This window comes from Squalius cephalus, assembly GCF_949319135.1.
Source record: "Squalius cephalus genome assembly, chromosome: 21".
NCBI lineage: Eukaryota > Metazoa > Chordata > Actinopteri > Cypriniformes > Leuciscidae > Squalius > Squalius cephalus.
In genome coordinates, this window is record NC_137142.1 from 11,870,957 (window position 1) to 11,895,649 (window position 24,693).

At 36.4% G+C, this 24,693-nt stretch overlaps 1 protein-coding gene across 1 annotated transcript in view; it reads left to right on the top strand.

The window, feature by feature from the left end:
• Window positions 1-1,257: 1,257 nt before the first annotated feature.
• Window positions 1,258-24,693, top strand: part of epas1b (endothelial PAS domain protein 1b) — a 48,042-nt gene continuing 24,606 nt past the window's right edge. The window contains exons 1-2 of the mRNA XM_079854633.1: window positions 1,258-1,549; window positions 19,919-20,109. Coding sequence (XP_079710759.1) covers window positions 1,524-1,549; window positions 19,919-20,109 — 217 coding nt within the window. The 5' untranslated portion in view covers window positions 1,258-1,523. The remainder of the gene's footprint in view (window positions 1,550-19,918; window positions 20,110-24,693) is intronic.

Sequence of the window (24,693 nt, forward strand, 5' to 3'; positions counted from 1 at the left end):
CTCTAGTTCTGAAATCTTCTCTGTCAGCCTGACTAATTCCCTGCATTTATGACATGTGAAGCTTTCTTCGCCGACAGAGAAGTCTATACTGTACATGTAGCAGGCAGTGCAAGTGACAATAATAGAAGACATTACTCACTGTCTTTGTTGATTGATCCTACTCACTACAGTCATTTGATGGACTTGTAAAGGTGCAAGTGGAAAAGACGGCAAGCATGGATGGCTGGTTAACAGGCTAGCGAAATGCTAACGCGTTGTGTTAGCGATTATGATTTAGTTAAAAGCTAGCGATGTCAGATTAATGTGATAGGTAATATTAGACAAGTTAGAAAGTTATATTTAACAATATAAACAACAAGGAATGATAGTGAATAAAGATAAGTAAATAAAAACAAAGCTATACTGAGTTTTCAGACTCAAACCACTCAGCAGGAAGGCAGACAGGAGCAATCGATGTATTCACTTTAATTAATATATTATGTTTTATTAGACAGGTAAGCAACTGTTTGGATACCTTAATCGACAGAAAACAAATTATTATATAGCTCAACATGGTAAGTCTTATTGTTTGAATCTCTTGATTTACTGTGAGTAACATGTTTGTACCATGGTTCAGAGACAACACTATTTTGTCAAGTGGTTAACATAATCAGAAAGAACATTAATACAGCATTTTCTCCACCATGCAATACATTTTAAAAACTGCATGCCATTTAGCATCACAAGCCATTCAAATTATAATCGAATATCGATCTAGTTTACTGCAGTGTGCAACAAGTGTCATACCATCCACCGAGCGAAGTAACATTATAACATAACTTTCAACACACTCAAATGTATTTTTAGTTGGTCATTCCGTGTCAATTCAACCAGAGGTCCCCGGCTCAGTATTTTTTATTTTGTTCATATATTTTCTGAAGAAAGACAAACATAAATAGTGATGAAAGGCAAAATATTAAATGTCACAGATGTATATTTTCTTAGTAAAACACTATTTTGTAGAGGGAGTAAAAATGACAATTATCACATGAGATTTGGAGCCAAATTACAGGGGGGTAAAAATTACTTTATAAAGACGCAGCTTAATTATTTTATTTGTACACAGAGATTGGTAGGTCTCAGAGAAAGTGGACCTGCAGGAACATTTATGCAGGAGTGAAAGTCTTGTCAGTGCTGACGGTGGGCGGTTCCCAATGGCGGCTCCAGCCAATCAGAGAGCTCTAATTGATTGCTCAGCTGTCAAGCACCCTTCAGTGAGACGCTGCGTTCTGTGAACTTCACTGACCTGAAAACAAGCAAGAAACTCCCTCACCGCGCTTGGATTTTACAAAAGTGGGAGACTGTACGATCCTTGGCAGTGTTCTGAGACTGTACAGTCACTTTTGGCCTGCTGGTGGACTTTACTGCATTTTCACTATCAGTTTTGTTGTTATTTAATGCGAGTGCTTTGGAGCGTGTTCTGTTTGCACAGAGATCTGACTGCTGTCGAACTGCGGGAATAACGAAGGGACCGAGAGCGAGAGATGACAGCTGAGAAAGAGAAGAAGAGGTAAGTTAAGCGGACTGTGAGTGAGTAATATTGTAGGCTACTCTGTTGTACACACTGCAACTGTTGCGCAAAGTTCAGGTTTATGAAGCGGCAGCAACAAGTGAATTTCTGTATGAGACTCAAACGCGCTCCCGATGCTTAAAGCCAGATGGTTCATTGAGACACTCACCGCTTATTTCACTGTACGATACAACGTCATAAGCGAAAGAGAAAGAAAGAAAGTTTATTTGTTAATTTATTTACCAATGTGCATGAGTAACTGTACTTTGTATGACCTTAAACGCATTAGATGTCAAAGCATCTAAATCACTTTTTTACTTTTTTTTTTTTTTTTTTTTAATACAATATAATTCTGTACACTGTAAAAAATATTTGTATGATTTATCACAATTTTATTTTTCCTTTTGTCAAATCAACTTAGATAAATGATGTGGTTCAGATAACATGTTTTGAGTTTCTGTTGTATTAGCAGTTTTTAAATTTCAATGAACTTAAAATGTTAAGGCAACCAGTTTACTGACTTTTTTAAGTTAAACCAACAATATTTTTTGTACAGTAGAAAATATTCTGTACTCTCTCATGTGCCTAAGCTTTTATTATTATTTTAAAATTTCTATTAGAGATAGACTACCTAAAATTATAAATAGTACTACATTCTAAAAAGATATTTTATTTATCATTATATTATAACAATTTTAGTTGGCTTTTATTACAGTTGTTACAATTCTTACACATTTGTGTAATTTGTACTAAATTTTATGAGTTTTAACTTAATTTTCTGAATCAATATTCAATTCAGAGTGGTTGAAACTGCATTTCGTGACTTTGGCACCACTTTGATTTCACTTGACCGTTTAAGGCAGCACTTACACTTTTACTTAGTGGGTTGAAATGTATTACAGTGAACAGGTTTTCAGTGAAGCACATACTTATTAGGTAGCATATTAATATTAAATGAGCTTTACACAGCCTGGAAATCTCTGGTAACTTGAAGTCATGTGTATCTTTGAAGATTGAAGAGTGCCAAGTGTCCCATTAATGAGAGAAAAATGGAGAATGCGTTTGTGCATGTGTCACGGCTCTGAGAGCGCCTTGAAGTCTGCCTCATCCTCGTGACGTTTATTCCCTAACAAGCTTTCTGCCTCTTATCTGATGAATCTCAGGGTGGCAGAACATTACCAAACATCGCTACAAAACTCAAATGAACAGAATGTGGGCTATCTATCTACACGACTGATTTAAAAGGGGTGCAAACACTTTAACCTCAAGACACAAGACTGTAAATTCTGGATGTGTGTGTGTTTTGTGTTTGTCTATACTGAACCCATATGTTTTGGTAGTTTACTTGAGAGAGATTAGCTCAACTCTGACAAGTTTTATATCTATTTTGACATGTTTGTATTCATGCATGTTTTGTAAGATAGATAGCCAGAGCCCCCTCCATGGCCCCTAGTATATATCATAAGCTTCAGTGGGTTATAATTAGAGATGCACCCAAATGAATTTTTTTGATTTCATTTATTCGAAAAACAAAACGTAAAATGTTTTCAGTTGCCAATATTTCAGTGCGTCACTATTATGTTTGATCAGAACTGCAATTATGTAGGCTACTGTTTGCAATGACAGGAATGAGCAAGCCTCTAATGAAGTCATTGTTATGGTCATCATCAAAGCTCTGAATGAACATTAATTTGTGTGCTCATCAATTGAACTGGATTGATTGCCTGAATTGGTCAGTTTGGACACTTTTTACTCACCATTAGTTGTAAGTCTAATTTGTTCATTATGTTCTTGTAGTTCTCCGTTACGTCACCCTGAATCATCAGGCTTTGTCTGTGGTTCATTCTGTCACTGAGTGGCTCATTTATGAAGAGAAAGGCCGTGCTTTGTGGTGCTCTATTAACTCCCTCAGGCCAAAAGCTGGACATTATCATGTTTGTAACTTTCAGAGCTTTGTCCTGAACACAACCGCTTACCTGAACCCAGTTACCTTATTCTCTTCTAAAATTCATGTTTTACTAAGGAAGGAAGTAAAAGGAAGTTGGTGACCTTGGTATTAATATTTAATTGATATGTAATAATTATTATTTAATTGGTATTAATGTGTGTTATATACAACCCAGGATCATTTGAAAAATCTGCCTGTGGTGCCGTTTTTGCACAATACATTGCTTTTGGCATTTTTCTCGACACTTTCAAGTGAAGTAAAAGTGCCTTCATTTTGATCTGAAACAGAATAACGTGAATGTGGCAATGTTTTATTATGTTGGTTGTTGTACACTCTTAGAAAAAAGGTTCAGTCTGGTTCTAAATATAACCCTATGTTTCTTGGCTCAATTTTGAAGAACACTTTATGCTAAAAAAGGTTCTATATAAAGAGAGATGTCTTAAATGATTGCACAATACTTTCCTTTCTAATGGGTTATTTCAATGTTTAATTCATAATATTTAATTAAAATGAATTTAAAACTAAAGTAATTAATTTCAACATAAATTAAATCCCATTATTTTTTTAATCTATTGATATTTTTTTTGATTAATCTTTTGGTTAATTTTAACAATAAATAATAACTGAAATGTTTTCTTAATTCATTCCAGAGATTAAAGTAGCTGTTTGAATATGTTCATTCAGCTGTATAAACGGGTGAAGTCACAACCGCATTCAAACGAACTAATTAACTAACTAACCATAGCGACAGTATCAAACATTGCAGTGTCCATGTATAACTGTCCATAAAAGTTTTACCACGATTATTAAATAAATGAGGTAAAAAAAAAAAAAAACACACTTTAGATCAGTCTCGATATTTTGGTAATTATTCCCGGGAGTCGGAGCCACCATTATTGGGTAGCATAAACAACACAACTTATCGACGGATTCCACACAAATCGACTCATTTAGATACGTCTTTCCAGCCCTAGTTAAATGCCTAATTGGGTTTAAAAATAATGTCCCACCTACTGTAAACCCTATCATTAAACCTAAGTGATAGTGATAAATCCATTTGCTGAAGCAACCATGACATTTTAGCTTGCTTCTACAAGTCTTTGAGCTCTTTTATCATGGCTTGTGTTTCACAGGATTCGTACCAGAGTTCTCTAAAAATGAGCTACTGAGTTTACTGTCAGAAAAGCCAAACATCTGAAGCTGGTCATGTGATGCATAAATCAGTGTATTAGATTACAAAACATGGAGTGTTTATTTCAGCTGAAAACTGCAGTGAATTGTAGTGTGTGTGTGTGTAAGTTTGCAAAAGTTTAGGTAGAGGCCCATTTTTGCAATGAGTCTAGGTTGGTCATGCTCCATCTCTAGTATGAGGGGTCTCAAAAGCATTTCACAAGCTTGTATGTGAACATTTTTAAATGAGTCAGACCATCTTATAAGTCCTTTGTTAACCCCATAATGCTTGCGATTCCAAATATATTTGGTCTTTACAGGTTAGCATACTAAACAAATGGCTTACAAATAGACACTTGATATTCTTCATGCTGTCACCTTATAGATCAAGCACAACTTATAGGTCATAACATATTCAAAGGTTGGGTCAGTGAGATTTTAAAAATAAAAAAGTATTTTATGCTCATCAAGGCTGCATTTAGACCTATTTGACTAAAAAAAAAAATAAAGAAAAACAATCATATTGTGAAATAATATAAATTATAATATATTTTTTTAATTAGGCTACTCCTGTCTTCAGTGTCACATGATCCTTCAGCAATCATTCTAATATGCTGATTTGCTGCTTAAAAAACATTTCTGATTATCAATGTTGAAAACAGTCAACATTGCAATAATAAAATATTTTTTGTCGAAACAGTAATACATTTTCATTCAGAATACTTAGATGAAAATAACGTTCTCAAGAACAGAAAATCTCAAGAAGAAAATCTGTGTTAAAAGTCTTTACTGTCACTTTTGATCCACATAATTTCTTTCAAAAAAATGTAAAAACTTAGTGTAATCTATGACTAGTTGGCACAGACCCAAAGTACCAGTGTTAATCAACTAATTAAGTAGTTGACTAGTCAGTACAGTCACTACAGCTAGTTGGAATACCAACATATATATACTGTGGTATATTAATCAATCAGGAACTTGCTATATTTCAAAGGTGATATCAAAATCTGTAGGCCAATTGATCGAATTGGTTGAATTTTGAAAAGTTGTCTATAGGGTACATTTTTAATTTTAATTTATTCATTCTGTGAATAAAAATTTGCTCTATGACATAGCAAAGTTATTTGTTTGGTTGAGTGGGTGGAATTGATTTGTGATTAATTTATGTTCAGTTCAAACGGTTTCACTGAATCAAACTCTTCCATTACCACTAAACATAAGCCTCACTGAAGCCTCACATTGTTCATTTATTAAAACATTTTAGTAAAAATATATGTAGATATCTAATAATAAACAATATATACTGTATACTGAATGTATACTATGTACTGATTTGTTATAGCCTACATTTTACTGTATTTTACTAGCCTGGGTGCCAGCCCGAACCCCGCCCACAATATTTTTTGGTCGGGAAGTTCGGTCTGGACTCGCTCCGTTGAGGAGCTATTATGCCCGAACAAAAATTGTTCGGACCAATCAAATTGTCAGGGCGGGCTTTATACGATGATGGACAGATGAGCAACGGTAACGTAATCACCTACGTCACCAAAGAGTGCTTGATTTGAATTAGTTTACAACAAAGACGAGTGCAGCTGGAGAATTGAGATTTCACGAGTTCACATTTACAAATAAGTCAGATAGAATAAATGCATATAAGATTTCACGAGTTCACACAAATAAGTCAGATAGATTAAATGCGTATATGACGTGCTGTCCGAGGGCTGTGGGCTCGGTAGCCATACTCCCCCCGTGTTCCTGGTTGTGAGAGAACAAGACAAGAGTGAGGATTCGGGGTGGTGGAGGGATGCTGAAAAACTGTCAAGGAGTGTTAGGTAAGTTGACAGAGTGAATATGCTTCCTCATGCTGATATAGGGTAACGTTAGACATGGTATTGTTTGATGACAAGTTGATATTGGATTGATTATTTGTACGTGCTTCTCCCGAACTTTGTTTATGAAACATCATGTGTAGATTCCGCCATCGCGTCTGTTATAGAAGATATCCACAGCACATTCATTTTAAAAGAGGAACAGAGAGCCGCGACATTTTGTTGGTTGAAAATATGAATGAAGAACATGCGTCATTTACTCCGTTGCTCTGATTGGTTGTAGGTCTATCCAATTGAGTGCAGAGTTTTTTTTTTTCCTGGTTCGGTTGAGACACGCCCCATAATCAAATCTCTATGGAGCAGTCTCAGACTCACATTCTGACTAGAATATGAGTATGACGAAGTCAGGCTAGTATTTTACCTATCTTTTCTTTTAAAGTAATAGTTCTCCCAAAAATGAAAATTCTGTCATTACTTACTCAGCCTCATGTCGTTCCAAACCCGTGAGACATTCGTTCATCTTCGGAACACAAATGAAGATCTTTTACCGACTGCCAGGGTTATTGTGGAGGGGGAGGGATTTCGGTAAGTTATGTTTGTATTTAAGAAGATTATGTTTGTTCTTTTGTAAAATTCAATAAAAATATGTTCGCAAATGAAGATCTTTATAATGAAATCTGAGAGCTTTCTGTCCTTCCATTGACAACTACGCAACTACCACTTTCAAGCCCCAGACCTCAATTTTATGAAGTGCTTCGTTTGCGCAAAAAAAACAAACATAATTTGCCACTTTACAAAATGATAATCTCCAACGCGCATTCATGCAACATCTGGTCTCGCGTCAACACCACGCATGCGTTGTGGTGCTCTCGTGAACGTGCGTAATTAATGACAGAATTTTCATTTTTGGGTGAACTGTCCCTTTAAGTTCTTGAATACATTTCTATTCTCGCCATTACAGCCAACAATATTTAAAGTATCAAGTCGAAAGGATAGTTTCTCTGAAAATCAACCCTGAAGCCCTTTAGGATCGTTTTGACATATTATCGTCAAGCGACTGCAAGATTTAGCGCATGCTTTCTGTCTTTTCCACTTTGTGTCATTTGTTATCAGCAGCAATAGGCATTTGAGTAGATCTGGACTGATGTGGGCATTTAAGACCTTTGTTTTCATAGGAGAATCTAAGATATGAGACGTTTGGTGGAGAAATTCAAAGAGCCTCCCAGCTGTAGGACAGTTTATTGTGACAGGATCTCTAGAGAAGGCCTGAACGGAGACTTCACAGTCCCCACCCTCCGCTAACTGCAGGGGTGCGAGGCACTGCTCTCAGTCTGGGAGCTTATTTTCTCCTTCTCTTTTTCTTGTTTTTCTCCCTCTTACTTCAGGCTTTCTGCTTGCCTCTGATTCAGTATCTCTCCCATCTTCTCTTTCTTAAAGGGGTGGTTCAGGGTTTTCGACATCGGACCTCATTTTCAAGTGAGCCTGGTTGTTATTCATCAGTGGAGACCGTTTTCAAAAAAATTCATCCAGTCCTTACTTTTGGATAGTTCGCCTATGCTAGGCTAGCGCGAGTCAACGGTGCACGTTAGCCTGCCATTAAAAACAGTTTTACCCACTCCACAGTACACCAAAAGCAAATAAATGATAACGCCAGACTATCGATGTAAATGTCTGTTGAGAGAATAATGTTAGAAATCAAACTACCCTTTCATCACATTGCATTAGTTATAATTTGTTCCCTGTATTTATAAGCAGTCTACAGCAGCGGCGGAGTTATATTTGGTTACCTAGGAAACCGAGAGAGCCGGTCCGGGTCCACATAACAATCACGCAAGTGTATTACCTGCCGCAGATAATTGAGATACAAGAGTACTTTGATTTCTAACATTATTCTCTCAATAGACATTTACATCGATAGTCTGGCGTTAGAATTTATTTGCTTTTGGTGTACTGTGGAGTGGGTAACACTGTGTTTAATGGCAGGCTAACGTGCACCGTTGACTCGCACTAGCCTAGCATAGGCAAACTATCCAAAAGTAAGGACTGGATGAATTTTTTTGAAAACTGTCTCCACTGATGAATAACAACCAGGCTCACTTGAAAATGAGGTCCGATGTCGAAAATCCTGAACCACCCCTTTAAGGCATACTGATCTTTACTAGTGTTTTTCCACTCTTTACCTCCTCCTGACACTTCCTGTTCATCAAGCCCACTCTTCCTCCTGACGCATGCTTCAATGTCACGTCAAGTTCTAACATCAGCTGCTTCCAGATGAACTTTACTCTCGTTACCCTTATTTGATGTCCATTACTGAACTACGTCATTGACTACCACAGTAAACTTTGACCCCGATTTCCTAATTGCGTAGAATTCCTAAAAAATATAAGTAAACATCATTGTGCATGACAGGCAGAAATGGAACATCATCTGAATTATCCTAATTAATTGTGTAGCAAGTGTTTGGTCTCTCATTTACTTTCACCTGACATTTTTATATTCATAAATTTGATATCAACCAGTGTTTTAAAAAAATATATTTTTATATTAATACTGTAATATAAAGTATACTGTTAGGTATACGTTCTGAGGAACCATACTTTCGTTGTTTTAAATATGTTTGGCTACAAGAGCAAGAATGGCTAGTCAAGAAGAATATTACAGAAGTAAAGTGCAAGAAGTAAAATAATAATAATATGACAATACAGTACAGTACAGTACAGTACAGTGATGGTGATAAACAGTAAAGTTTATCTACACATATGTTCACTAAAACATTTAGCATATGCGAGGCTTCTGTGGGGCTTGTTTTTGAGTGATGACAAAGTTCAAGTCAGTGGAACAGTTTGAACTACACTGTAAAAATTATTTTTCAAAGTTGCAAATAAAAGAGTACATTTTACAAGAAAATACTATTTCAGTTTTTCCTCTTTAATTACGTTACTTGCCCATTCTTTGTAATTTACTAGCAATTTCTGACAGACAATTGTTTGCCAAAATATAAATTAATCAAACTTGAAAACACACACACAGTTTTTACTCATTACATTTTAGATTTTGGAAATATACATTATATATTTTATGCATCTATTTTGTGTATATGTTTATATTTTGATAAAGATGCATATTACATTTGTTTATTATTGTTGTCGATAATGTTATTTTGCTTTATTACTATTATTATTAATTAAAGTGTCCAACTTTTTTTCTTCAAATTTCTATATTTTTTATTTCTCCTTTCAACACAGTAGTAAGTAGCCTAATCATTAGTCTGCAACCATTAAGACTTAATACGTACATTTAATATTATCAGTTATTTATTTATATCCATCTAAATATTTTCATCTTTGTTTTCGGATGTGCATGATTAAGCTTAAAATGATACACGTTGGGTGATGTTCTTTAGAAATCCACCAAATGATGTCATATATTGGTAGAGCTGATATCTGAATATTGAAAATGTGTATATACGGGTAATTTTGAATCCTTTTGATGATGCTCAGATGTGCCTGATTATGCTGTATCTTTGAATCTGGCCTTTTCTTTAAAGCTGCGTTGAAATGATCTGTATTGTGTAAAGTGCTATAGAAATAATGGACATTGAATCGAGTGGTCCTCTTGAAGAATCCTGCATGTGCTTGAACAACTGTGTGGCGTGTGATACTGTATATGCCAGTATTCTTAAGTGTGTTACAGCATGTCCGCTCTCCAGTTTTGCCATCAGCATGACGTAATGCAAACCCCATCCATTTCTGTGATCTTTCCTTTCCTGGTCGTGAGGGTTGTATCCTTGTATCTCTGATCCTTTGGAACAGAAAGTTCTCAAACCCATCCAAACAACCATCGCCGGGAACGTTCTGTTCCAAAGGATCAGAGATTAGCCTAGTCGTCATTGTTCTCTGTTTGTGTTTAGCAAGATGCCAAAATGAACGGAAAACAGACTGTAAGCAAGCGATGGCTTTGGTGTTTCTCATTAGAATGAGTGGTCAGGCATGGGAAATCTTAACCGCTGCTCCTCCTCTCAGACTTCACCTCACCTCTCTGCTGCTGCGTTATACATTAACAAAGAGAGTCTGCCCTGGACTTGAAGAGAATTTAAATGTGGTCAGACACAGAGTTTACATACCGGTAATGTGTTTACAACACATACTGGGCTTGGAGGGTGTATTATTTTCCTCATTGATGAGTACTGAATTGGAATAGACAGCAAAATGAAATGCATAATCCAAAAATGTACTCAACCTCATTTCATTTCAAAGCTGTTTGACTATAAAAGGAGAGATTTTGAAATCCAAACTGCAAGTTTCCATCCATTGAAAATTGACAGGGACCAGATCACTGATGGTGTTTGATGTCACAATGTCATCACGGACAGATTTGAATTTGCATAAGTGTGAATGTAACCTGAGAGAGACTCCTTTGCTCTGTCATTGAGCCTGAAATAAGTTTGAGTTAAAGTACTAAAATGAGTAAACTAAAAATAAATGAAAGCTAAGTCGCTATTTAAAACACGAAACTAATGAAAACGACAAAAGCACATAACAAATTTACTAATACTTAGTCCCCCTGTAGTAAATCGTTTTATCCCTTAAAACTCATTTTTGATCACCAGAATTATATTTTAAAAGATTTTTCCTTAAACATAATGCCTTAAAATAGCTTGAATATAACTCATCAACCCTTGCCTCATTTAGTATGCGGTTCTATGAATATGCAAGTTAGCCCCGCCTCCACTCACTCACACCAGCTCAGAGATCCACTCATTGATGATCACACACTGACGTGATTGGTTATGAATACATATGAATAAATACTTGAATTGATGTTATAGTTTGGAATGACATAAGGATGAGTAAATGATGACATAATCTTAATTTATAAGTAAACCATTCCTTTAAGTAATAGCAGATCATATCTTGAGTTTTATATTTATCTTTAAAGTAAAAAGTAAAAAAAAAAAACTCTTATCAGAGATGTGGTCTAGACACGATGTGCTGAGGCAATTATGCGGGTGATGCAATTTTTATTCTGTATAGTGCATTTCTTGATCCAGTTTGCCATCTCTCGTCATCATATCTTGTCTTTTGCACTTTCATCTGTAATGTAGTGGGTTAAAAATAAGCATTTAAAAGGTAACCTGCATTACAAAGGGTTTGTAAACAATTTTTTTTTTCAGCACATTAAATGTGCTTGTGACCTGTTATTCTTTCCTCTTTCCCAGGTGCATAATGATGTAGTGCACTGTAAAACAATAATTTCTGTTGAATGCCAGTTGCAGCATTGAGACCTATGCCAGGTATGTGCTTTGTAGGGGTCATTTGAAGTTACGTCTCGCTTCTTTCATGCACCATTAGCATCTTGCAACTTTTTGAGTTTCAAAATAGTATGTTCCATTGGCTGATTCTGATGCTGACTAAGATATGGCTCAGGTGAAGGCTGCATAACACATTGTTGGGAGAATACGCTGTTACGCTAATCTGTGCCATGCTTCAGGTCTCACATGTGGACCATGAAGATTCATTGTACAAGCCTAAAACTGCACCTTTGCTCCGTTTACCTCATGCTCTAGGAATCCCTTGAGAAAAAGCCGAACACAGGCGCCCGCATCCGCAGACTCGGTGAGGTGATTTCATGCGCCAAGGGTGATTATTTTGAAAAGCTGTTCCTTTAATCTGGTTTTACAGCTTATCTTGGTCAAAGGTGGGGCACTTATGGTTTATTATCTATCTATCTTTTCAACAAATTCTTAGGTTGTCTAAGAATTGAATCATCATTCCAAAGAAGATTCAACCTTCTAATTTTAATTATGCATCATATTTTTATATAATAATCAGCAATATAATAATTTTGTATATTATATAATGTTTTAATACAGTGTATACAAAAAAAAAGTTTGGTGTCAGGAAGATTATTTATAATTTTTGAAATAAAATGAATACTTTTATTCAGCAAGGATGCCTTCAGTTGTTCAAAAAAGGACAGTAAATATAATGTTGCACATTTTTTTTATTTCAAATAAATTCTGTTGTTTTGAACTTTCTATTCATCGAAGAATCCTGAAAATAAAATGTATCATGTTTTCCACACAAATATTAAACATCACAGCTATTTTCAACATTGATAATAAGAAATGTTTGGCATCACAGCAATACATTTAATTTTAAAATATATTAAAATAGAAAACAATCATTTTTAGTAATAATATTTCATAATATTAGTCTAAAACCACAGGGACTATTTTACAAATTGCATTATAAGCATAATTATTTAAGTGAAAAGTACATACATTTCATATTTCAAAATCATGAACCTTTATTAAATAAAACCGGTACTTCCAAAAATCCTAGACTTTCACTTTCATTTTTGATATAATTTATAGTTTGCTATGAAATTCCCAGGTTCCCCATGCCCTGTGCGACACAGAAGCTGTTTGAGGAGGTTTTGGGACAGTGAAGGTCAGAGCTGAGTTCTCGGAAAGAGCCTCTCATTACGGGGCAGGAATAGCAGGGGGGACAGCGCTTCATTTAGTGCATTTCACGCAAGGCAAATGGCCATTCTTTCTGTCATAATGTAGCGTGTCATTGTTTGCATGCCTGAATAGGTCAAGACTGCTTAGTCAGGTTTCGTGTTTATTTCTTCTCCCCGTGCTGTGCGAGCGTTTTATCATTAACCTGAGTGCAAGGCCAACGGTCCACCTGTTCGGCCAACCTGCTAAACATAGTTCAAACGGGTTTTCCAAGTCAATAGCTCAGTTAAGTTTGTTAATGTGTTTATTTGTGGCTTTGTCAGGATCTGAAGGCAGCTCATATTTCAGCTTCAGGATCCTCATACAGTAGCTCTGCTCATTTGTCAAACTGAAATAGATAACATCCTCATGACAGGGTGACGTCTATTGCTTTTGCGTTAAATACTTTGAATTCTCAGTGTGATCTGGATGGTAAAGTGTGCTTTGGTTGAGTGTTTGATACTCTGCTTTGAGTTTCACTGAACATGTTTGTTTGTTTGATTTTTGTTGCATTCTCGTTGGTTTGGAAACTTCCCAGTGTTACTGTTTGCTTAAGTACAAAGGTGCAAGTGATGATACAAAGTGATCTCAAATAGAAAATAAACCCTGTAACTACTTAAAAATGTGCAGAATGTGTTGCTAACGTTTTAATAAATGGAGCCCAGTTGAATATGAGAGAACGGAAACGCAATCATATGTGAGGAAGTTTTGTCTCGCTGTGGACCTCATTTCAAGAAAACATATTGTCACATATTGATGTCTTCCCTCGATACAATGAATTCAAACTTCAAAACTGCATGGTTTGTAGTGTTGCAGGAAAGTAGAACATATAAAATGTTTGGATGATTTTAATTTATTTGTTATTGTTATTTTTATATTTTATTTGTTTACATTTCCATAAAATTTAAATAATTTGTAATGAATTGTTTCTGAATATCAAATCTCTACTGACTTTTATAAGCGTAAACGTAAGAATAACTTTTTTTTATATTGTTTGTCATAACACTTACTGAACTAAAGCAATTTATGCTTGCGTGATTATCCATACATGTTTTTGAAAAATCTTGTTAAAAATGAGCATCAAATATGATTAGGAAACCATCATTGTATTGCATTATATGTTTTGCCCTCCACAGTAAAAACTACAGAGCTTTGATCATAAAGCTACACATTTATATGATCTTAAGACATTATTGGGAGATTCAGAGTAACAACTGATTTTATGTGGTGTTTGTTTGTTTGTTTTTTTTAGTCTGCTATACAGTTATTAATATCTCACAGATTTACATTACAAGCTATCAGAATTTAATCTTTTTGGCCATAGAAATATCAGCAACTGCACCAAATTGCATATGTTTGCTCAGTTTGGGCCTCTGAATAAAACTGAGGTTTTTATTTCCTCAAGTGATTTTATATTACAGGGTTAAATGAGTGTCACTTATATAAATGAATATAAATTCAGTGAATAAATATATGATATGAAATGAATGAAATATGGCTTGAGGGAAGTACTGGTCAGAGCACTATCTCTGTTTGCCTGTCATACTGTAACAAAGTTATCAGATTTAGTATGGTGACTTTCTGTACCAACATTTCATCAATCGATTTTTGAATTAATAATAGGTAAATCCACATGACGACAAGGTGCAGTGCATCTTTGTGTCTGAACGTGATCCGCAGTGTCAGATTTACTTCTGTGAGGTGGCAGGAAATTACAGTGACAGCAAAAAAGCACCTCCCTATGCATTTAGAAATGTATCAGTTTCTTTTGCGAAATTTCTTTATTTTAGCTAAGTACTTGCTTAACAAGCTGGCACTGAAAGCACGACATTGAGCAGGTTAAGTTACCGTCAAGGCAGCCAGATACATCAAAAGCTGATTTACTGAAAGACATTCTAGAATAAAATGATCAGCAAATCAAATTGCAGTGGCAAAAATTACCTTTTGCTTCTTCAAATCATCCTATTGAGAACCACGGATGATACTAGAGACTATAGCAGCTGTAGAATGAGATTTGAAGGTTTTCAGTGATGCTTTGCATATAATATTTGGTGGGACAGAATCTTTAATGATAGCGGTTCTTCGGGTAACTGCCTGTTTTCCATTGTTGGTCGTCATATGGTCTTGTAGCCTGTAGACAGCCTGTTTGCTACACAGGGTTCAGAGGGTTCACTATGGTTTCATGCCCTGAGTGAGCTCTAGATCTCTATTGTTGAATGTCCCGCAGTGTCCTCTGAGTCTGTGCACTAACAATAAAGTAGACCGTCTGTACTGAACATATTCATCCAGAGAGCTCTATAGTCTGAAGGAGCGAGTGAAGCATGCAAGACCTTTCGAAAGATGAGAACTTGAGCTTAGACTGACCTCAACTCAGAGTGCGAGGAGAAACTGAATCGATTTATTTACTTTTGTATATGTGTATGACACGCTTGTGCTATCAGCATCTTTGTATTGCAGAAGATGTTGAATGGTACAATGTAACCACTTGGATCATCTTAGCTTGAATATATAAAATAAGTCTTTGGGCATTGAAATAATTATTGGCCTTTGCATCATATAGCCTAGTATCTACACATTTGTCTTCTGCAATCTTATTGTATATAGGACTGGAAAAGTGGACATCAACATCCTTAACACAGTCTCCATAGAAACCAGCCCAGTACTAATTTATTTTCTAAATAGAAAAAGAGGAAGAATTGACAGGAGTATTGTTTCTGCTATAATATAAATATTTATTTGGACTGCATCACTTGTTACCTGACGTAGGACCAAGATGTCAGACCAGAGAGGTCTTTTTTTCTTTTCTTTAAATAAAAAATAAAATGTTAAAATGAGCCACAACAGAAACAATAACGCACCAGGATTTATTATGTATAGCATTCATAAGACTATGATCAATCATTATGAATGTCATTATTTTTTTGAACCTTCCTAATCTCACATTAGAAGAAAGACTTGGTTGGCTTTTCTGTGAGTGAAATGTCTTCCTAAGTCAGCATATAACAAATAAATAAAACATCAGTCATTCTCAAGAGACAACATTACACGATTTAGTTCGATATACGATACTGATCTCATGATACAATACTCACAAAATGGAGTCAAAATTTTTTTATTGTTATTTTGATCATGTATGACAAACCGTTTTCAAAAATATAGTGTTCATTGAAATGCTACATTTGGATTTATATCGGTGGGGACTTGATTGGGTTTTTACTTGGTCTTTCTTAAAATTGTGAGACAGACACATTTTGACACAGTTAAACATCAGTCATTCTCACTAAACTACGATATATGCATGTAGACAAGGTCAAGACGATCTGCTGAAGTTCAGACTGAGCATCAGAATGAGAAAGAAAGGTGATTTTAGTGAACGTGGCATGGTTGTTGGTGCCATACGGGCTGAGTATTTCAGAAACTGCTGATCTGGGATTTTCACACACAACCATCTCTATGGTTTACAGAGAATGATCAGAAAAAGAGGAACTATCCTTGTTGAATCCAGAGGTCAGAGGAGAATGGCCAGACCTGTTCGAGCTCAACAGTAACTCAAATAACCACTCGTTACATCCAAGGTCTTCAGAAGAGCATCTGTTGTGTTCACACAACACTTCAAACCTTGAAGCAGATGGACAACAGCAGCAGAAGAACACACTGGGTGCCACTCCTGAAACTGGACAATAGAAGATTGGAAATGATTGTCTCCAAGTTCTGCTGCAAAATTCAGATGTTAGGGTCAGAATTTGCCATAAACAACATAAAAGCATGGATCCATCCTGCCTTGCATCAACGGTTCAGGCTGTTGGTGGTGTAATGATGTGGAGGACATTTTCTTGGCACACTTTGGGCCTCTTAGTACCAATTGAGAATCGTTTAAAGGCCTACCTGGGTATTTTTGCTGACCATGTCTATCCCTTTATGACCACAGTGTCCCCATCCTCTGATGGATACTTCCAGCAGGATAATGCACCATGTCACAAAGATCAAATCATCTCAAACTGGTTTCTTGAACATGACAATAAGTTCACTATAATCAAATGGCTTCTTCAGTCTCCAGATCTCAGTCCAATAGATAGAGCACCATTGGGTTTGGTGGAATGGGAGATTCACATAATGGATGTGCAGATGACAAATCTGCAGCAACTGCATGATATTATCATCAATATGGATTGTTTTCAGTACCTTGTTGTATCTATGCCACAAAGAATTAAGGCAAAAGGGGGTTCAACCCGGTATTAGCTAGTTGTACATAATTGAGTGTACAGTATATCGTTGTTTAGTTGTTCTTCAGAGATGAATGAAATGAAAATCTGTTTACAACATGTGGGTTTTGGTGTAACTGTGATCTTGCGTCTTGCACATACAGTAAGGGTTGTGTTATGCAACAGTTACAGTGAGTTAAAATATCACTCAGTGCTGGTGGTGATGTATCTCGCCCTCTGAAGTGACCCACAAACCACAGCTCAAGGCACTCCAAGTGCATGACTAGCACACTTTTGCTTGTCACACTGAGCTTTTTTGTCTCTCTAGCTGAAAATTATACAAATGATCAATATAACATTAAATAAGGTTACAGTTTCATTTATTATATTAATAATTTTCTTAACTATAATAATATTTTTCTTTTATGATGCAACACGATAGTTGTGGAAAGTAATGACTCGCACCTTCTGATTTCTTATTTTCAGATATCTTGTGATTTTTAAATAAATATAAATATGGTTATAGATTATCAATGTCATAGAAATAAACTCCACCAATCTTGGTTGTCAAGATGGATGGATGGATTCATTCTTTGATCTGTAATCAGAGAGTTGTCGACATTCAACAAGATAAATGGGAAATAAATTCTAGTTCCTGTGAATAATCTCTTTTCATGGGACAGATGTGTTCTAATTTGGGACAATATTTTTGTTTATTAAATTCAGGATGTAGCTATAAGTGATCATTCCCATAAGCACTTAAACCAGTCAGGAATGTCCCACTTGAGATCTGGCATTGACCCATCCGCTCCTGACAGTTTGGGCTAACTAGAATAAATAAAGCAGTACAAGTTATGAGTTCCTTTTGCGGTGTCATTATTACTGATTTATTCTTTTACACAGTTTATCATATGTTTGGGCTGTAGCCTGTTTATTCTAAGTTTTTTTCACTACTAATCCAACAAACTGTTTTCTTTGTTGGGTAGTTTATGGGAAGGGTTAGGGGATAGAAAATACAGTTTTTGTACAGTATAAAAATCATTGTCTATGGAATGTCCCAATAAAAAATGAAGTCTGTGTACTTGTGCAACTATCTTTGTGAAGACTGGTTTGGGTTTTAGACCATCGGAGTGAGGACAAAGAGAGTAGTGAGGACATTTTGGCCGGTCCTCACTTTCTGAGAACCCTTTAAATGCCTGCTTGAGGGTCAAGACTTTGTTTTAGGTTAATTAATTATAATCAGGTTATAATTAGGGTTCGGGTTAGGCACTTAGCTGTGATTGGTAGGGTTAGTGTATGGAGCTTGAGATTGCATTGTGTCAATGAATGTCCTCTCAAAGATAGATGTGCAAAAATGTGTGTGCGTGTGGATTCATTCGCACCTGCCGGACACTGGCTCTTTCTCCGCTGGCCCAGTTTTTGGGACTGATGTCTGCTTCTGCAAGAGTGACTTGAGTTGAATAAGAAAGACTGTCAAGTGCACAAAGAGAGTGTTATTCTCTTGAAAAATGTGTAGATACACAGATAAATAAATGGGTTGAGCATTTCTGTGTTTAATGTCCAATGTGCACTTAACAACTTAGAGAATATAGAGAATGCCACAAAACTTGTCAAAAGCATGTCAAGGTCAGCTGAAAAGCAAATGGGGGAAAAATGGGGGTTTTATTGAGATTCACCCAACTAATTACGCCCAGATCAGGGCATTGACCAGATTTAAAGGGATAGTTCACCCAAAAATGAAAATTAGCCCATGATATACTCACCCTCAAGTCATCCTAGGTGTATAAGACATTCTTCTTTCAGACGAATACAATCAGAGTTATATAAAAAAAATGTCCTGGCTCTTCCAAGCTTTATAATGGCAGTGAATGGCTGTTTCTGTTTTGAAGTCCATAAAAGTTCATCTATCCATCATAAACAAATTCCACACGGCTCCGGGGGTTAATAAAGGCGTTTGTGTAAGAAAAATATCCAAATATAAAACTTTCTAAAGTAAAATAACTAGCTTCCGGCCAAAGAACATACGTAGTTCACTAAAGTCTAAAGTGCAACTTATGCGAGTAATGCGATGTACTGCTGATATTTACGCTACACCATGACGCACTACGCTACTTCCGACGTCACAAGTTGTGTAAGTTGCACTTTAGGTGCAAGTAGACAGTGTATGGCCGTTTGGCCGGAAGCTAGAACTTTACTTTGTAACGTGTTAAATATGGATATTTTTCTTACATAAACGCATCAGTTCGCTCCAGAAGGCCTTTATTAACCCCCCGGAGCCGTGTGGAGCACTTTGATGATGGATGGATGCACTTTTATGGACTTCAAAACAGAAACAGTAGGCTAATTCACTGCCATTATAAAGCTTGGAAGAGCCAGGACATTGGTTAATATAACTCTGATTGTATTCCTCGTAAAAAGAATGTCATATACACCTAGGGTGACTTGAGGGTGAGTAAATCATGGGCTAATTAATTTTTGGGTGAACTATCCCTTTAAGGGAGAAACGCAAGAGTGAAAAATGTTACCTTTTCTTTGGGATTGACCTTCAATTATTTTTAATCTGTTGAAATATTTGCATATTTCACTATATAGCATTTCAGAAAAAAAACGGAAAAAAAAACCCCCGAAATACTTTTTCTTAGATTTTTATAACAAAAAATCATTTATTACAAATGGAAACATTTTTATCACATATTTTCATGTTGTTCCATATTGTAGGTGCAGCTCAGACCGGCGTAAGGAGAAGTCTCGTGATGCGGCGCGCTGCAGACGGAGTAAGGAGACGGAGGTGTTCTACGAAGTTGCCCACCAGCTTCCCCTCCCACACAACATCAGCTCACACCTGGATAAAGCATCCATCATGAGACTGGCCATCAGCTTCCTGCGGACACGCAAACTCCTCACCTCGGGTATATATCCAAATGCACACGTGTGACTGGGCTGAATAAACATACTGTACTGTATTTAATCATAATATGTAATCATAATAATATGCTGCCTTTGGGCATCACAACATTGATTTGACATTGACTGAAACTATTGAATTTAGTTTTAATGCACTTTATTTTGTTAAGACTGGTTTTTATAATGATTTTTTTTTTCTATCTGCCATTCATCAGTCATCTTTTTTAACCGTTTCAGCAATAATTTTAATAATTCCTATGTTTCCGTTCAATGTCGCAAATTTAACATTTTGCATAAAGCATTTGCGAATAAAGCAGTGTTTCCATCCCATGTGTTCAAGAGAACAAAAACGTCACTTCACAATAAATGACTTGCATCGCAGAGCACGCAGACGAAACACAATACACGCTGTCATGTTATCTTGCGTTCAGATGCTGGTATTTGAGAATGCAATTGTGGGATTCGGGAGATCCCAAACACTTCTGGGAGGCCATTATATTAAATCATTCTGATGACAGACTTTGGCTCAGGCATTACAGAGAATGATCAAACCAACATTTGAGATTCTTTGCACCCAGTTACATCCACTGTTGAGGCAAAGTCATGTGAGGTTTTTGTTGCACATATTCTGTAATGTGTTTCCATCGTAGTTTATGCACGTCCTCTTATCGGATGAATTATTTTTATTTTTATTCAATTGAGCGCTTATGATTTTTATGCGCATTTTTAGAATTAATTTGCATCTTGCCGTTTCCATCAAGTGTGTTTTTTTTAAATGTGATATCCTGAAATACGCATAAAAATAGGTGGATGGAAATGCAGAACCTGATTTTACCAAGTGCAACGTTCCTGGATCAACATTCCAATCAACCAATCAGATTTGAGGGATACATTTACAGTTTGTCAAGTTTAGACTTACAACCAGAGTTAGGTGCTTCTACATCATTTCCCTCTGATTTTAGGGATGACTAGGGGTTTAGGGATGATGGGGTTTAGGGGTAGAGTGGGATATGGTTAGGATTACATTTTGGGACAGGAATGTTTTTCCAGGATCAACAAAATATGTTGATCCAGGAACGCGTCTAACTCAGCATAATCAGGACGTGCGATGGAAACAGCTACTGACTGGTGCATATTACTACAGTTATATTTGCAATCTGATAAATAACGGTTATCAAATGGGTGACTCCACTGTCAGCGCAACATCACAGATGTCACGTCAAAGTAGGAGTCGCTTTGCAAATACACACTCTGATGATAATCAAATGCTAAACCTTTAGTTTGGTCTTTTATCTAGGTTCACTTATGAGGAAATGTCAGACTGCATTACGGTTACTGTTGTATTATACAAATGAGGAGGTGCTTTATATAAGGATATAATTGTGTTAGTGAATATTGGACCTGCTGTAACTCTGTCTGGGTTAATTATCTTTAGCTGTAGGTGCTAATCTTATAAATCAAAGATTGCATGAATGAAACAATTTAATGAAAACCTACAGAGTATAATTAATAATGGGTACGGTAAGCTTCAAGAGTGTGTGATTTTAAAGTGATAGTTCACCCAAAAAATGTAATTCTGTTATCATTTACTTCCCTCATGGCGTTCCCAACAAGTATGGGTTTCTTTCCTTCTTTCTTCCATGAAACACAAAATGAGAAGTTCAGCATAATTTTGACAATGCTCCTTTTGTCCTGGATTCTAATTCAGACTGCTAGACTCCTAAAAAGGGTATAAAAGAACTATAACAGTATCATAAAAATCCATACAAGTTGTGCACTATGTTTGCCAAGTCTTCTGAAAGCTTTGTGTAAGAAACAGACTGAAATTTAATTCTGAATTTATTTTCTGAAAATATTTCAGTCCACCATAGCATTCAAATTTCATGAAAATGTCACTCAGAAGGAAATAAAATCATGAGGGTGAGAAAATGATGACCGGATATACATTTTTGGCTGAACTACGTTTTATAAAACCATGTGTATGACCGAACCTGTGCAAAATGAGTGCGCGGACAGTGCGCACACTAAGTTTATTTTTTTATAAATCCTGATTTGTGTATGGAAAATTGCGTACGCACATTTAAATGGCTTTTTTTGTGCGTACGCAACATTTATACATCAGGCCCCAGGTCTTTTGAAAGTTTCTTTGTTTAAAGCAGGTATGGCGAGAGGATGTGAGCGTGTTCGTATTGTTTGTGTGTCTTGATTTATAAAATTAGAATCTCCGGAAGCTGGACAAAGGAGCTCCTGCATTCGACATTCCGTTCTGTATTTGCAACAGACACTAAAAGGACAGGGATCACAATTAATACGCAGTTAGAATGCAGAATCGGCTCGGTTCCTTCAGTTTGGACTGTTGGACTTGATGTGACTTGACAGTCAAATGTTCAGGTTCATGCTACATGCAGAAATGGAAAGAGAGAAGGAGGGGAGGGAGGGGAAGAAGACATTGAAAAGCAGCCCTGTCAGTAAGAGATGGTACATCAGATAGTGTTATCAGCAGGTCTGCGAGCTCTGTGCTGGAAGCCTGATTGGTGCTTTCTTTAAGGCTGGCGCTCTCCGTTGCAGGCCAGCCAAAACACAGGCCAACCCTGGCGCCGCACATCCATCCATCCCCTCCTCCTCTCGCCATCACCCTACCCGTGCTGAGGGTGCATGGGAAACACCTTTTTTACATAAGATCCACACTCCCACTGCACTGATGCTTAGAATTGATTCGGTCATTCACTTGATATTATCTATATTCGCTCTTTTCGCCCATGGGCGGCTCTAAAAATGTGTTCTGAAATAATGGTTGACGAGATATAATCTCATTGAAATCAATGACTCACCATCTCTCTACTACCGTGGTTAGGATTCTTTACATTCTCAAATAGGCATAGTGTTACAAAAAACATAGTGTTGAAAACTATGTACAGTAGGGGTGATTGTTGTTGAATTTTTAAGTAAGAGGCTTTAAGATGCCATTTCTTCTAGTTAATTCTGTTCAAAATTCAAAGGTCTGTAGATTTGTGTCAAAACAAATTTCTACAAGGTTTTGTTTTTTGTGTCATGTTTTTGTGTTGTTTGGTGTTTTGTTTTTGTGTCTTTTGTTTTATTTTTGTGTTGTTTGTTGTTTTGTCGTTTGTGTCATTTGTTTTGTTTTTGTGTCGTTGTGTTTTTGTGTCGTTTGTTTTTGTGTCTTTTTGTTTTTGTGTCATTTGGTGTTTTGTTTTTGTGTCGTTTGTTTTTGTTGTTTTGTTTAGGTTTTGTGTCGTTTGATGTTTTGTATCGTTTAGAGTTTTGTTGAGGTTTTTGTGTCTTTTGATGTTGGGCTTTGTGTTGTGTCGTTTTGTTTTGTTTCTATACCTTTTCGCTCCATATTATGTAAAGCAAAACATCTTGTAATCTTGGTGGACTAAAGAGTTCCCAGATGTTCTGCATGATCTTGAGATATCAATAGTCAATATTTCTACAGCTCAGATCATCATTTGCCCTTGTAGATGCATGTGTTTCAGCAACCAATGCATTCAGATTAGTTGACTTCTCTTCCAGATGATCAATTTCTGCAACCCCAATTTTGGGTGCAGTTTTGTTTCATCTCAGAATGAAAGCCTCAAGTCAAGAACCCCTTCAAAGACGTAGCTCTAATTCTCCCGGGGCCACGTTCTCTAGGCTCGGCTCAAATCCAGCCCTGGGCTCTCAATGGGCCTTGAGAAAGTTTCTTATCTGGAGGAAGCACACTGGAGCAATCTCAGGCTTCCGACCCCCCAGTGTGGAGCCGCTCTGTTCTCCGTGTCCTTGTCCACTCCACCTCCCGCCTGAAGCTCTGCCAGATCTACTGCAGTACTGGCAAACCAAAGTCTGGCACCCCGTCCACATTTTAGTGGCGGTATTACCAACCGGTCAGGAATTTAGGTTTTTCCAAATTATCATTTGACTATCACTTTGACTATCACCATTACTATGTACTTTTTTTTTTTTTTAAACAAGCAATCATATATTATAATTTAATTATATATACAGTAAGGTCTACTAGTTAATGCAATGTGGTTCTTATTTGACATCACTCAAAAAAATAAGAGTTTAAAAAAAAATTAAATAAATGTTTTCAATGTGGTCTCAGTCTTTTGGACCTCTCCATAATAATAATAATAATAATAATAATAATACTATTATTATTATTATTATTATTATTATAGATTTTTTGCATCAGAAATTTAATAGGCTTAGAGTATGTACTAATGCAGGGCAATGCAAATATACATTATACTGCAAAGGTTATGTGTTTTTCCAAAAGTGCGTGTGATCTCCGGATAAGCATAACCACAAATATTGTCTTTGATTGCATAACCCCCTCTCATATGTTTCTCACAGATGTGGGTTTTCCACATACAGGGTAACAGCTGGAGTTTTTCTCTTTAAATTGAAATGAACAGATTTGGTGCCATCATACAGCAGGGCATGTGGGTGTCTGTGTGTCCGTATATGTGGGTATTTGTAGAGTGTGTGTGTGTACACTATAGGTTTATAAGTACATTGTGGGGACCAGCCAGCGGTACAAAAGCTTATAAATCATACAGAATAAGAGAAGAGAGAGAAGAGTTTTT